General features: G+C 39.2%; 1 protein-coding gene across 3 annotated transcripts in view; it reads left to right on the top strand.

Annotated features, from left to right (window-relative positions):
• CPPED1 (calcineurin like phosphoesterase domain containing 1) overlaps positions 1 to 10,465 on the top strand; it is a 47,977-nt gene extending 37,512 nt beyond the window's left edge. For all 3 annotated transcript variants that reach the window (XM_054842630.1, XM_054842632.1, XM_054842631.1), the window contains one exon: positions 9,245 to 10,465. In XM_054842630.1, the coding sequence (XP_054698605.1) occupies positions 9,245 to 9,477 (233 nt within the window). In that variant the 3' untranslated portion in view covers positions 9,478 to 10,465. The remainder of the gene's footprint in view (positions 1 to 9,244) is intronic.
• Positions 10,466 to 13,639: the final 3,174 nt, after the last annotated feature.

Genomic DNA, 13,639 nt, shown 5'->3' with positions numbered 1-13,639 from the left:
CACGGGAGGAGAAGCAAGGTCTGTACTGTACCCATTACATATTTATTATGTCATTCATATTGCACTAATTTAGCCTTCTCGTTCTCTTACAGTCTCATTTGCTTTTGCTGAGAAAAGCATTTATTTAATTGAAGGCTCAGTCTAAATAAAGCATGCTACTGATTGCCTATGCTGATTATTCCAGGCATTCTCTTCCTAATTTGGAAAATCTGCTTGCTTTTCTTTGGTTTATTTTTATATTGGTAATTTGCTTCCTATATTTTTACACTGTGGCAGTGCTGGGTTGAGCAGTTTGATTGCCCACCGAGGCGAGGCCAGTTACATTTTGGACACAGCAAACCTGCCTCAAAATGGGTTTTGTACATTAGGAACTGGAGTTGGAAAACGGCTTCTTCTGAATTCAGGGGTTTTCGGAAGCAAGCCATGGAAGTGAGTGCAATTATAGAAATTGGAGTCAGACACCCCTGGAATTTAAACTAGTTCAAGTCTGAATTCCAGCCCAGTGTCATCCGATTGTGTGAGAAAAATTGCTTTCTAGGTGCATGTTTCTTTATGAAATTATTTTTAATATTTTAAGATAAATGCGAGTGCGTTATTTCCCATCCTGGTTTAACCTATTTGGATTTCTGTAATCATTGCAACTATATTTCCTTTGAGATTGGGGCTCAGTCTGTATTTCTTGAATTAAACTAGCAAGCATCAAATTTCTCAAGAAGTTAGGAAAACAGATGTATTTCACAAAATCCTACTGTTGCATTGTTACGGAATATACCTGTTCGTCTGTTCATAAAGCCAAAAGATGACTTGGCTAGCATTCCACATTTAAAATAGAGACATTTTATGACTTAACTACCCCTTAAACAGAAAGGGTGGTCAAAACGCTGATTAAAAGATGTGGTTGCCTGTAGTTCCACGTAGCGAAGGCAGGCCACAGTCCCCTTTCTTTCCTGCCCCACTTGGAGCTGAAAACACGCCCGGTCTTCCGTGTCCTTACGTTTTTCTGTGCTACAGAATGCAACAGCAGTGGAGTACCACTAAGGGAATTACGGGACTGCAGCTGCACAATAAGCTACGACTGGGATGTAATCGGTCTCGGGGGAATTATCCATGAGACACAGCTAAATGCCTTTGTTCTCTTACAGTGCAATTATGTCAAAATCATGCTGACCCTTTTCCCTGGTGCCGCAGAGCTGTTGTTCAGAACGGTCTCTCTGAGTGATAAACTGTAATTTGTGGAAAGAAAATGCTGCACTTTTAAAATTCTGTGAAATAACCTTAGCTTCTCCTAACAGACAAACTGTCTTCCGCATGATATTCAGAATGTAGTTTCTTTTCATGTAATGAACTATTTGCTCATCTGATTCTTGTTAGAAATAAAATCAAAACATACTAACAACACTGGGGTAGCTAAAGCTTGCTCTCAAATTTTCTTCAGTATCACCAGGCCTGAAAGAGGTGGTGAATACTTCATGTAGGACTTGGTTTCTTTCAGAACATTTTTCTGCTTTGGGTTGTTTGGGAACTCACGAGTGCTGTAAGATGGGCATCACTACACAGAAAGTCTCTTTTCAGTCAGAGCTGGCGCAGTCTGCAGGACGTGATGGTTCTGTACGTGCAGTTGCTCCGGAGCCTGCTTGGCCTGGCCATCCCTTTCTGTACCATCTCTTCCGTGAGGCATCCAGAGGAAATCTCAGGTACTTGTTTAGATCTCTTTCCCTATTAGGCCAGGGAGTCAGTTTAACAGCACTCATGACACCGTCTCTGTAAGAAAAGCCCTTTTTACTAGTGTGCTCTTTTCATTCATGGTGCTTGAAGAGGGAACCAAGAGAAAATGGGAAATGCTGGTAAAAATTGTCCATCTTACCAGAGCTGTCAAACTGAGAAAGATGCAAATCAACAGGAGCTTGCCGAAGCTCTTGCGATGACTACTTATTTGGTGAGCTTGAGAAAGCAGATGCTGGAAATAAGCGGGGGGGTAGACTTAAGAGGTGTTTCTGAATTTTCTGTTGGGAAATGTCTGCAACAGAACCCATGAGCAAAGTGTTCATACCATGGTTTTGACTTGGAAAAAGGTATCTGAATTAAAATACGGATTTTGTTTGAAATTTTTTTAGAAGTGAGTTGTGCTTTAAAAGTTCTGCTTGTGAAGGAACATACAGTATCAAAGGTAGCATGCTGAATTACATGAGATATTAATTACCCTCCTCAGCACTTATCTCTTGCCTTGCTGAAGACACCGTGTAGCCTTACAGTCTGAAGTGACATAATGCAGTCTGTGAATGACTTAGCATAAAACCAAAGTATTTATTAACTTGTTTTGTGGTCAAGGGAATGAAGAGTCTAAGGCTTATCAACATGTGTAAGTACTACATCTCTTCAGATGACTCTTGAACACTCCATGTTATGTCAGGAATTGTTTATGCTAAATAGGCTGCTTTGGGCTTACAGAATTTGTACCAAAATAGGTATTTCATTCTTTAGTTGAAATGTATTATTCTACAGGGAAAAAAGAGTTATGATCAGATCTCTGGAAACAGTAAATCTCTTTGTCATTTGGATTCAGCTTTGTCAGATCAGAGCTAGAAAGGATCTTTTGTGCTTGATGAGAAAATGATGATAAATTGCATGGCAGGAGGACATCTTCGGTTTACTAAATCAGAAGCAATTCCTGTATTTAAACCTTTTTTTACGAAGACACTGATTTTTTTTGCAGATTGATCGATTCTGAAAACTCATGTTTGATGTGCAGGCATGAAGCTCATTGGTTTTAGGTGTTTTGATGATCCAAGTACAGTTTTGGAACAGACAGAGCAAGACCTGGTGTCCTGCACCGGATGGTGCCCATCCGGAGTCTCTGGCTTCCAGTCCTGTTCTGATGAACAAAAAATTTGGCAGCTCAGGCCTTTTTTCCCTAGCAGATACTCCATAACTCTTGTATTGTTATGCAGTCTGACATCAGACAGTGATGATCACAGAGACAGTGTGTGCTCTTTGTTTTGCCTTTTTTTTATAATAACTATCTGCACAGTTTTTTACTTTATTCTGATTTTAATCCCTTTTTTTCTTTTAATGAATAATCCATTAGGTATGAATAGTGACTTGCAGTAATGGATCCTGCTTTTTTTGGTTAATGGATACTGTGAAACCTCTGGTCACATTTAAATTCAAATCACTATGTATTTCATAAAAAATGAAATAATGAATGCTTGCGAAGGTGCCATCCCTTGGACATTTATTTATACAGTAGTGTTTTAGTATTTCATACAGCTTTTATATCAAAGCTTTTCCCAACTGCTATTTCAGAAACCAGGGATTAAAAACAAATCACTGCTCTACCTTTTTTCTTTTTTTTGTGGTGGGAAGGGACTGTACCTTTTTGCATATAGCTGGATGCACTTAACTGACCTGAGAATACCTTAAAGCAGGCTATAAAATGAGGCCTGCCAGGACACTGTTCTTTTCTCACAGAGTTTAGGGGGGAAAAAAGGGGGTGGGGAGGGGTTGCTAGCAACTTGACGGTATTACTTCAGAAAAAACATCTGAAATGAATAAATTAAACCTGAGTGCATACCTCTCCAAGATTCTTTTTATGTTTAAGATCAAAAGCAAGAGCAAAGTAAATTGCCTGCTTGTCATCTTAGTATTATTGCATTGACTGGTTCAGATTTCCTTCTTATGCTAACTAACAAAAGTGAGTGCCATACGGTTGAGTGAACAAAAAAGTGCTATTGAAGGAAAAAAAACATCATCATTTAGACTTCTGTTAATACACAGCAGTGACCTGTTTGTTTCTTTGTTCAAGATGTAACATATTGTAACACAACAATAACAAGAATTAATACTAGCCCTGGAAACAGTACCTGAAAACCAAAGTCGGGGCAGAATTGTCGCTGGGAGGTGTCTAAAGCAGAGACTAAATGCTAGCGGAGGCTGAGGCTCAGCAGCTAGATCCACAAGGGCATGTCAGCACTGAACACCCAGCTAGTGCAACTGGGACCTGAGTGACATACGTACGCTAAAAGGGGGAATTTGGATGAACAGTACCTGTAAACACCAGCTTGTTTAGGCAGCATCTGCCTCATAGCCAACAGGAGATAAAAGAGGTTTTAAATCACATCCTGTCCTGGTTTCAGCTGAGATAGAGTTAATTTTCTTCATAGCAGCTAGTATGGGGCAGGACACATCCTCTCTGGTCTCGGGTATCGTGTTTGCACTGCTTACAAATCAGTGCAGGCAGCGAGCAGGCATTAAACATAATTGTGGTGAAGTTGCAGAATTTGCCTAAGAAGAAAAAAAGCCGCATGATTCGTGGGCCAAACTTTTTACCTGGGGTCTGTCTGCTGTCTAGGGTGGGTTTCTCAAAATCTTCCCTAGAATTCTCAAAGGGAGATTTTTGGTTTATGGCATGACTAAACTTGCTTTACTACATCTGTATCCTCTGTCCTCCTTACACTGAAACCGTATGTTGGGGTTTGGTTTACATACATAATGACACAAAGTCTTGGCTTCTATTCCGCTTTTAATTCCAAAGGTTCAATTCCTGGATGGTGTGAAGATGCTACTTTAGGAACGTGGATGCTTGCAGCAAGAAAAGAGGACTTATTTCCCTTACAAAGCACTTACTTCCCTTACTAAAAGTGTCACATGGGTTTACACCTCACTATGGTCTTATGATTGTTACTTTTTCCTAACTTTTTCATAGACTACGGTAGTTTTGCTTACCTGCAGAAGTGGAAAATACTGAAAATTACTGGTTGCTGTAGTAGCACTGTCACTGGAAGCTGGTACACGTATTTTACAGCTCTAGCTGGTGCAGGAATCAAGCAGGCCAAACGTTAGTTCCTAATGTTCAGTCCTTGATCCTTCCTTTAGTTGCCGCTTCGCTCTGCAGGGAAGGCCCAAGGTGCAGTCAGGTCCGTGCCAGCTGCGTGCCCGAGCAGAACCTAGACTTGCTGGAGACCATTGGTTATTTGTGAAGCGCTTGAGGAACAGGAAAGTGCTACGTACGTGGGTCCGTTACAGGCAGCTCTAAGCTGAAAGCAAATTGGAAACATGAACCTTAGCGTGTCCCACGTCCTCCCTGCGAATGCCTTAACGCCGCGGCTGCAGGAAGCAGCCTTGTCTACTCGGCGCCTCCCCAAGCCCATCAGGGCTTGCTCTCTTAAGAACAACGCCACAAGGCAAGGTGGGTCCCACTTCAGCGAGTAGGATGTCGTACGTAAAGGTCCCACACTGTTCACCTTTGCTCTCTGTATCAGGAAGGAAGGGAGGAGGACGTCCAGCCGCGCCATAAGCAGCTCCAGATGGGCATGTTCTGTCAGGCTGGGGGGTGGAGGAGGCGCGGGCACCCTCCTGGTGTGGACAGGCCTGCGTGTAATGAGAAAGAAACACAAAGTTCTGTTGCTTGAATTGCTTAAGTATGTTACGTTAGACAGTCGCTGTAGTAAGTTGCAACGTGGTAGGAGCTGAGAAATGACTGCTCACTCTCGAGCTCTGGTGTCAGTCGTAAAACATCTTCATATTATGATTTTAAGAACCCAAATAATATCTACAAAGTACAGAATCTCTGCAGAGAGCCCATTATGTCACAGGGCTTTTATATTCCACCATGGCCTTTTGAGGTATTCTGACTGGGTTTCTCCCAAAGTTTAAAAAAACCCAAGGGAACTGTTTTGCTAGGTTCCTGCCCTGTGTCAGAGCAAGCTCTCAAAGTTATTATGCTGACTTACAAGTGTAACACATACACCAGATAGATAAGCAAGTTACACTGAGCAAAGAGACCTAGTAGCGATAAGCTAAAATAGAGTTACAGACAGGTTCTAGCTGGCAACGGCCATATACCACTACTCAGTGTGAAGCTAACAACTTCATTCTCTGTTTTCCACCTTGAGTCATTTGCTGTTTGAGAAGGGTTTGGATTTTGAAATATGAAAGCCCGTGTCGCTTTTACCAGGCACACAGCAGAATAATTTATATTTTGCTTTCCAAGCTGCTTAATTTTTAACTATACTCTGAGCCTAGTTTATATATTTTATATCAGTCTTCAAATCACTCCCACAAAAGCGAAGGATTGATGTAGCCAACTGTCTTAAGACAGGTGCCCCTATTTCCCTTTTCATTTAATCACTGTGAAAGAGGTTTAAATCTTCTGCAGGAAAAAGGGTGGAAGGTTTTTTTCTGGCTAGAGAAATAAGGATTTTCTTGGGAAGTTATAGTGTGTTCCTGATCACAGCGCTCTGCCTTTAAATTGCCTCTTTTCCAGAATTTCTGCTGTCTGAAGACAAAACTAGTTGTTACTTTTTTTTTTTTTTTAATGTCCTTTAAGGTTACAGTATCTCACAAATTACCCATTCTCTTGCCTACCACTTGAATAGGACTAAGCATGTGTTACGTTTTGTGTTAAGCCTGGAATGGCAGATTGCTGGAATATCTGACAAATAACAAATGAAGCTCGGTGTTGTCATCACAGCGTCCATCCCTGGGTATCTTTCTAGGCTTGGCTCGTTATCCTGTAAGGATACAAGCAGTGGTTGGAAAGGTAATTCTCTGTGGTGCAGATTTAAGGATAGCCTTTCTCCTGGGTGCTGAGCGAGCCCCTGGCTGTGGGCAGAGGCAAGGAGTGCCCCGGGGAGCTCACACTGCCGCGCACCCGGCACTTCTCCCTGCTCCTCTGCTGTCCTCCTCGCCAACAGGCGCGTGGTTGGACTCTGGCCGCCCAGTTTATTTTTCAATATAAACACAAATTATGTTCAGCAAGGTACAGCGCCTATAGAATAGTGCCAGTGAAATATTCTCCTGTGATAGGAGAGCAGGTTTTTAGCCAACACAGCAAACCAATAGGAAGAGTAGCCAGTTAGTTTGATAACCTGCTGGCTATCTAGTCATCGTTGTCAGGGAAAACTTAGTGTGGGTTTTGAGTCACTCAGTATTAATATATTTTCGGATGCTTTGTGTAGAACCATCAAAGTGTCGTTGTGATTAAGGAGGATACAACCTATTGTATTTCAGTAGAGAAATCACACCTAAGTCCTTCAGGTGCGTTTGAAAATTTTTGAATCGTCATTAATAGTATTGTATATCAACATCAGAGCTAAACACTTTCTGTAACAAAATATAAAATTAATTTACATGTTTTGCACTTGATGATAAACAACAAAATTCCCAGTATTTTCAGCCATCTGGTCCAGTAATTTTTCTGTTTCACGACAGTATAAAATAGCATTAGATGCAGCTTCAGGAAGCTGTAGTAGTCTGAAATCCAAGGATCATAGACTGAGCATGCCAAAAATTAATCCCAAAACCTGTTTGTAAAATTAGCTATTTATACTAATTCAACATCTTCATTCAAAACAAAATATGCACCATCTTAAATTAGGAAGAAAGCTGATGAATAACTTTTTGCCAAACTACGAATGCTGTTGCCTGTGAGCTGAATCGCTCAACGCTGCACACAGTGGCTAACGGGGAAGGATGCTGGCGTGACTGGGACATGAGGCACTGCTCTCGGACAGCGTGTTCTCCCTCAGGAAGAAGCTAGCTTCTCAGCACTCTTGTTCATGCTTTTACAAACCTTGACAGGAGAGAGAAGTAAAATCAAAATTATTTTTTCTTTACTTTTTTGACTCCTGAGACTAAACAAGGTTTCATTATTTTGTAGTAATAAAAACATTTGATTAAGATTTATAAAACATCAGATGGGGAGGGGAAAACAGTCTATTTGGTAGCATGAATTTGTCCTGTAAAGGCAATCAGAAAGGCCATTCAGAGTAGCGAATACAGCTTCTATTGATTTATTTGTTTATGTTTGCAATGCAGAAGAAACAGAAAGTAGAAATTACTGGTTTGAAGGTGAGGATGAAACAATTTCATTGAATTTGAGGAGCATGGCAGGAAAGCAGACCTGGCATATGGATCATCTTTAAAGTTGGTCAAAATCAGACAGCATTTGCAAACTTAATTAATTTTTTTGTTAAATTATCATGTTCTGAGAGAAGGGGAAGAATGGGCAGACCTCTTTAAATGTCCGTTTGGCTAATCAGTTAGACAATGATTCAGCCAAGGATTTCAAAGTACATTATAAAGCCTTAAATATGAAGTATGTTTGTCCTCTTTACCTGCTGCTGCTTGACATTTAGCTTTTCTTCTGCTCCTGACCAAGTATCTGAATGATACTTGCATGCGACCTACCTAGAAACTTTTGATATAGCATATTGTTGTCTCCTGCAGCAGATCAAATGTATTTCTTTTCAAGTTTATAATGGAGTGGTTTGTTTTTTTTTTTACCCCAATACAGTCCAAAATATAAATAGGCTATTTTAAAAAAAGGAAGAAACAGAGCAGCCTTAAGTCATTAAAAATACAGAGGAAGTCAGAATAAACCTGCCTTGTTTGTACCCCATACTAGGTAAATGTTAATTCATGTCGTTACCAAGCCCGACTCCTCTTGCAGGTTGTCAGCTTTTCCTTTTTTTGGCTGCTGTCATCTTTCTCCCACTCTCATTATAACACACAACCTCTTCTGTTTATGAGGTTTCTTTGATGTACCTGGCTCTATTGCATCTGTGATAACCTGAGGCCTTTGAGAAAAGATTACAAATTATCTTCTCATTTACATTTTTTATTTGTTTGTCTTGCCCTTTTTTTTTTTTGGTAAGGTCAGTGGCCTTGGGTAAACAGGTTTAAACTCTCCTTACTGAATGTTCTGCATGTTAATTGACAAATACAGCTCCACAGTCCTTGGCTTTCAACTCATGTTTCGGTAATATTAGTCTTTACGCTGTTATCTATTATTGAAATTTTTTTCTAATTTTAATCAGCTGCCTCTGGAGTGTTCCTTCTTTCTAGCCAAAGTAGTAGCAAGATGACAAACAGACCTTGCAGCAAGCATAACAAGGTCAGAGTCCACTAACCCTAAACAGAGCTAGTGGAGCAGAATAGTATTTTTACTCATTATTTATTACTCTCAGAATTTTTTATTGCTGTGTACTAAATATTTGTTTAAAATGCAAGTTCAGGTAAATGGTTTACTTTTAATTTTATGCTTCATGAATCATTAAGGAATGAAGGTAGACATGACACCTGTAGCTGTACTTGCTGTAGATCTTTCTCTACAACCCCAGCAGCTGTGTAAGCCTCAATGTTCAACCTCAGCAGTATCTTTTACTGTAAACACATCTTATACATAAACTGCAACTGCTAACTAAATACATACTGTCTTTTTTTTTTTTTTTTTTTCTTTACACAGGCATTAAAGCTGTATTTTCTGGACATTACCATAGGAATGCTGGAGGGTCCTACAGAGGACTGGAAATGGTGGTTTCATCAGCAGTGGGATGCCAGCTGGGAGAAGATACGCATGGGCTTCGAGTGGTTGTTGTCACAGATGACAAGATTGTTCATAGATACTACAGTTTGAATGAACTGAGCAGCCAAGGCATAGAGAAAGAGCTGCTGGATATGCTTGCAGAGCAAAATTAGGCTGTCAAATGATGGTTGGGTTTTTTTGGGTTTTTTTTCCCCCATGTTAGACAAATAGAAACAGTTTCAGAAAGTTTCCCCAAGCTGCAATACAGATTTCTGATTGTGCAGCATGCCCCAGAACAGCTCTCCATTTGTTACTACCCTAAATAACAAGAAAGTTGTCGACACGTTTCTGCTTTTGAAAATGAGACCTATGAGGAATATGGAAGAACATATAGTAATGTATCATTGAAAAGAACTGTTCAGAGAATTTTTACTTTGCTCCTGAATAAGACTTTCTTATTAGAGAGAAAGGATATCCAAGAGTGAGAGTTGTAGCTTCCAGATAACCCTTTAACTCAAGTCTACTTTAGTTTTATATTTGAGCAGCTATTTAAAAAAAAAAAAAAAAAAAACAAACAATAAATTTGGTCATTTCTGTTACACTCTGGATAATATAAAAACAACAGGAAAAAAAAATCTGAAATCAACAGACCCCCACTGACTATTCGCAACCTTTGGATCAGATCCTGTTACCTAGAGGTCCTATTTTCTCCCATTTCCCATACTTTATTTTCTTATCTCTTCAGAGCCAGCAGCAATAGGAGAGCAAACACATTCTGTTTTGCGGTCACAGCTTGGGTTTCTGTTATATCCTAGTTTTATATAATGAAAAGTCTATAAATGATGCTAATATAGAGGCCACTGACAGAAACTAAACATGGAACAGCTATTTTCCTTTTGAAATTTAACTACCATTCAACTAGCATATATTCTTGCTATAGCTTCAGAAGTTGGAATAATTGTGGGGGGAGAATATTCTGTTCAGAATACTGTTATCTAAAGTCACTTCATTGATTCCTAGACAAGGGGAGAGCTTTGATTTCCAAATGCAATTTAAGAGTGCCTTACTGTAATAGTATACAATAGTGAATTGTTGAAAACCCTAAAAAGTGTATTTTCTTCACTGGAATAAGTCTTTAAAAATAAATCATAGAAAAAGAAATTTATGTTTTGCAAGCCACTTTTTTTTTTCTTTTAGCAAGTATGTCTGATTTGTTTACTGTTAAACACCAAAAAAAAAAAGTCTTCGTGTAATTAACACATACCTGGGTTTAGTTTTCAAGTATTTAGTGGAACACATTATAAGCCATGCCACAGGTTATCTAGAAAGAGATACAGCACAGCTTTAGCACCTGAAGAGGGAAGAACACAAACAACACTGGCTGAAAAACTAATGCCTTCTCTCTGTTTTGATGTATACTCACCCACATCGTTCCCTAGAGGACAGTACAGCTTTCTAAATATGCTGAGAGAGAGGCACTGCCGTAGTGAAGAGTCACTTTGGTTACGTTTTAGTCACAACAGCTTCTCTAGGAGGTTCCGTCAAGCTTGACTTGTGGTCCTGAGACTAAAATGACCTCTGCCGCAGTTCTTGCGCCAGGGGAACAGCCGTACCCGCGCATGGGCAGGACCAGCCGTGGGCTACCCTCCATGACAGTAACCTAAGCATAGGGAATGTTTGATTCAGAAAGTAAGTTATTTTGCTTTTATTCTCTGCCTGGCTTTGCTTAGTTGAACGTGTTCCCAGTCTCATTTTCAAGGGAACATGTGGGAAGTGAGCGCTAAAATCTAAGGCTAGATTGCTTTGAACTAGGTGCTGCCATTGGAAGTTAAGCACCTATTAGTTCAGATACTGGTTTTAAAAAAATCTGTGTACTTCCCTATCTTTTAAGCCACTGACTACTTTTAAAATAGCTGGGAGCTATTTAGTAATCACAGCTAATTCACAATTTCAAGAATGAGCTGATGCTAGTTTATGTTTTGCAGAGGGAATGGTTACTCTGTGACTTCAGCCTTACCACTAAACTCACTTAAAAGATTTAAGAAGTTCAGCAGAGGGACCTGAGACAATCTGAGCATGGAATGGTCTCTCTGCTCCAGCACAATACTGTAAAGTTCAATGGAAGAAAAGTTTAAACAGTTTTTGTAATGTGCCTGTTTATTAAAGGATATCATTGTAACTAAATAGATGATGCTTGGGAGATCGAAGCGTAACTTCAGGTGAAAGTCTTTCCACAAATACTGAAGTGCTAATATAGTGTTCCAAAATTTTATTTTCAGCATTACAATGTACTAATATACAAAAGAAATGTTTATATAAGCATAATTTTAATTCCTATTTTTTAATATTTTTTTCAGTTTTTTCAAATGTCATTTCACCATAACAAATTCTATGGCACTTTGTCATGAAAATATCACTAAGTACAACGGTGAAGTTCAATTTAAAAAAAAGAAGTTTCTTTATATCCCACATTCTGCCTTTACTTAGTGATTTTTAAGAATATCTTGTTATGTTCATGTGTAAAATTCTGTCCAGATTCATCTTCAGTTTGGAGTTTTATAAGACAATAAAGTTGGGCTGCTGATTTTTATTAAATGCTTTCTTGTCGTGGATAGGATGTTGGGAGGTGACAACGGTGCTGTGTAGCTACACGTTGTGTTGGCTCAGGCCTGGATTTCTGTCCCACCTGTTATGAGAACAGGTAATTACTACGTAATGTACTTCCTATTATTGTCTACTGAACTCGACGGTAAAGTAGAAAAACCTAGGTATATTCTTAAAGACTTGATGACAAATGTGATTAACTTCACAGGAAGAAGAAAAATATTCTCCGAGTTTTATATTTGAAACATGGAAAACATTTATTTTGGTTCTCACCTTGCAAGTTTTCAAAAGGAAGAAAATTAAAATGTCAGAGACAAGCAAGTTGTGTGCAGAACTATTGCTTTGTACCCTAGATGACATTCTGATGAACACAATGTGAGCTGAAATGAGGGAATGGCCTCTGCAGTACTTTGACCTTTTTGAGCCCATGCCTCACTTCAGGACGTTAAGAATTCCCTGCACTAGCCTGAAATAGGAAGGAGGATCCAGCATTTTATTGTTCATTTTGCGATCCCCTTAGTTTAACAAGCGTGGTCTAAGTTAGCACATGTATTAAACTTTTCAGCATCCTAAAATCTAAGATAGTGGGCAAATAAATAAAATCTATTTCCCTTGCAATGCCCATTGTTTCAAAACATTTCTTATTTTGAATGACAACTCAGAGCTTCCACCCAATTTCTCACTCCTGTGAAGTGGATGCAATCATGTATAAGAGATGAAAACACATTCTCATTTATATAATACAATCAGGGGAAGGGTTTTTAACCATACTGTGTTGCTGGACATTACTGTATGAAGCAAAGAGTTAAAAAAGGAAAATAAGAATGTGCTTTTTTACCAGCATAAATGACAAATTTTGTTTGATTACTTTTCTTAGCATAATTAGCTAGCTTAGAATCAATACTGATGCCTTAACTAATTTGAAATGGCAGAGGTCCTTGTGGTCACAGTGCCTCATCTTGATCATGTAAAGAAAAATAATTTATATTATGTTAAATTATGAAACAATCCACCCATGGAGACACTAATTATCACTTAAGAAAACATCTTTTGATGTTGAGGACATTATTTTTGTATCTCCAGCAGGGCTGATAATTGTAACTCTCTGTCAGCATATGACTGACTTTAAAGCAAGATGTCACTGAAAGTTCAAACTGCGGATGACATAGAGCAAGTGAGTCCTTATTCCTTTCTGTGGACTCAAGGGGTTGGGCACAGAGGAGGAAAAAAAAAACCAAAACACACCACAAACAAGTGACCACAATTCATTTTGGTTTCCTGCAGGCAGCTAAAAGCCTGAGATAACCCCTGATGACTCTTATTAAATGTGGAAAATTTGTATGAGAAACCCAAAGCAACCTGTGAAAGTAACCAAATGCTACATCAAGTACAATCTGAGGTGGAGACCTATGAACAGGAGGCAAATTACTCAAAAAATGTCTTTGAGATCAATCTCGGCCTGCCAGTTTCAGCGTAAGCAGCAAATTTATGAACACTCTCCTTCCGAATCTTTCCAAAAAGGTCATTAGGCCTTGAATGCACTCTGTTTGCGTGCTGCTTGCCTTCACTTCATTTGGGTCCAGCATCTGATCTTGCAGGTTGTAATAGAGGCAATATTTTGATAGGACTACAGTATTCAACTTCTGGAGATTACAGACAGAAAATAAGTGCTCGATGTCTTGTTAAAAATTAATCACATTTTATATTGGGAATAGGCAGTGGCAGAAGTAA

Source organism: Grus americana, chromosome 15 (genome assembly GCF_028858705.1).
Source record: "Grus americana isolate bGruAme1 chromosome 15, bGruAme1.mat, whole genome shotgun sequence".
Lineage (NCBI taxonomy): Eukaryota > Metazoa > Chordata > Aves > Gruiformes > Gruidae > Grus > Grus americana.
Note: the sequence above shows the minus strand (reverse complement) of the source record. Positions and strands in the feature narration are given on the sequence as shown.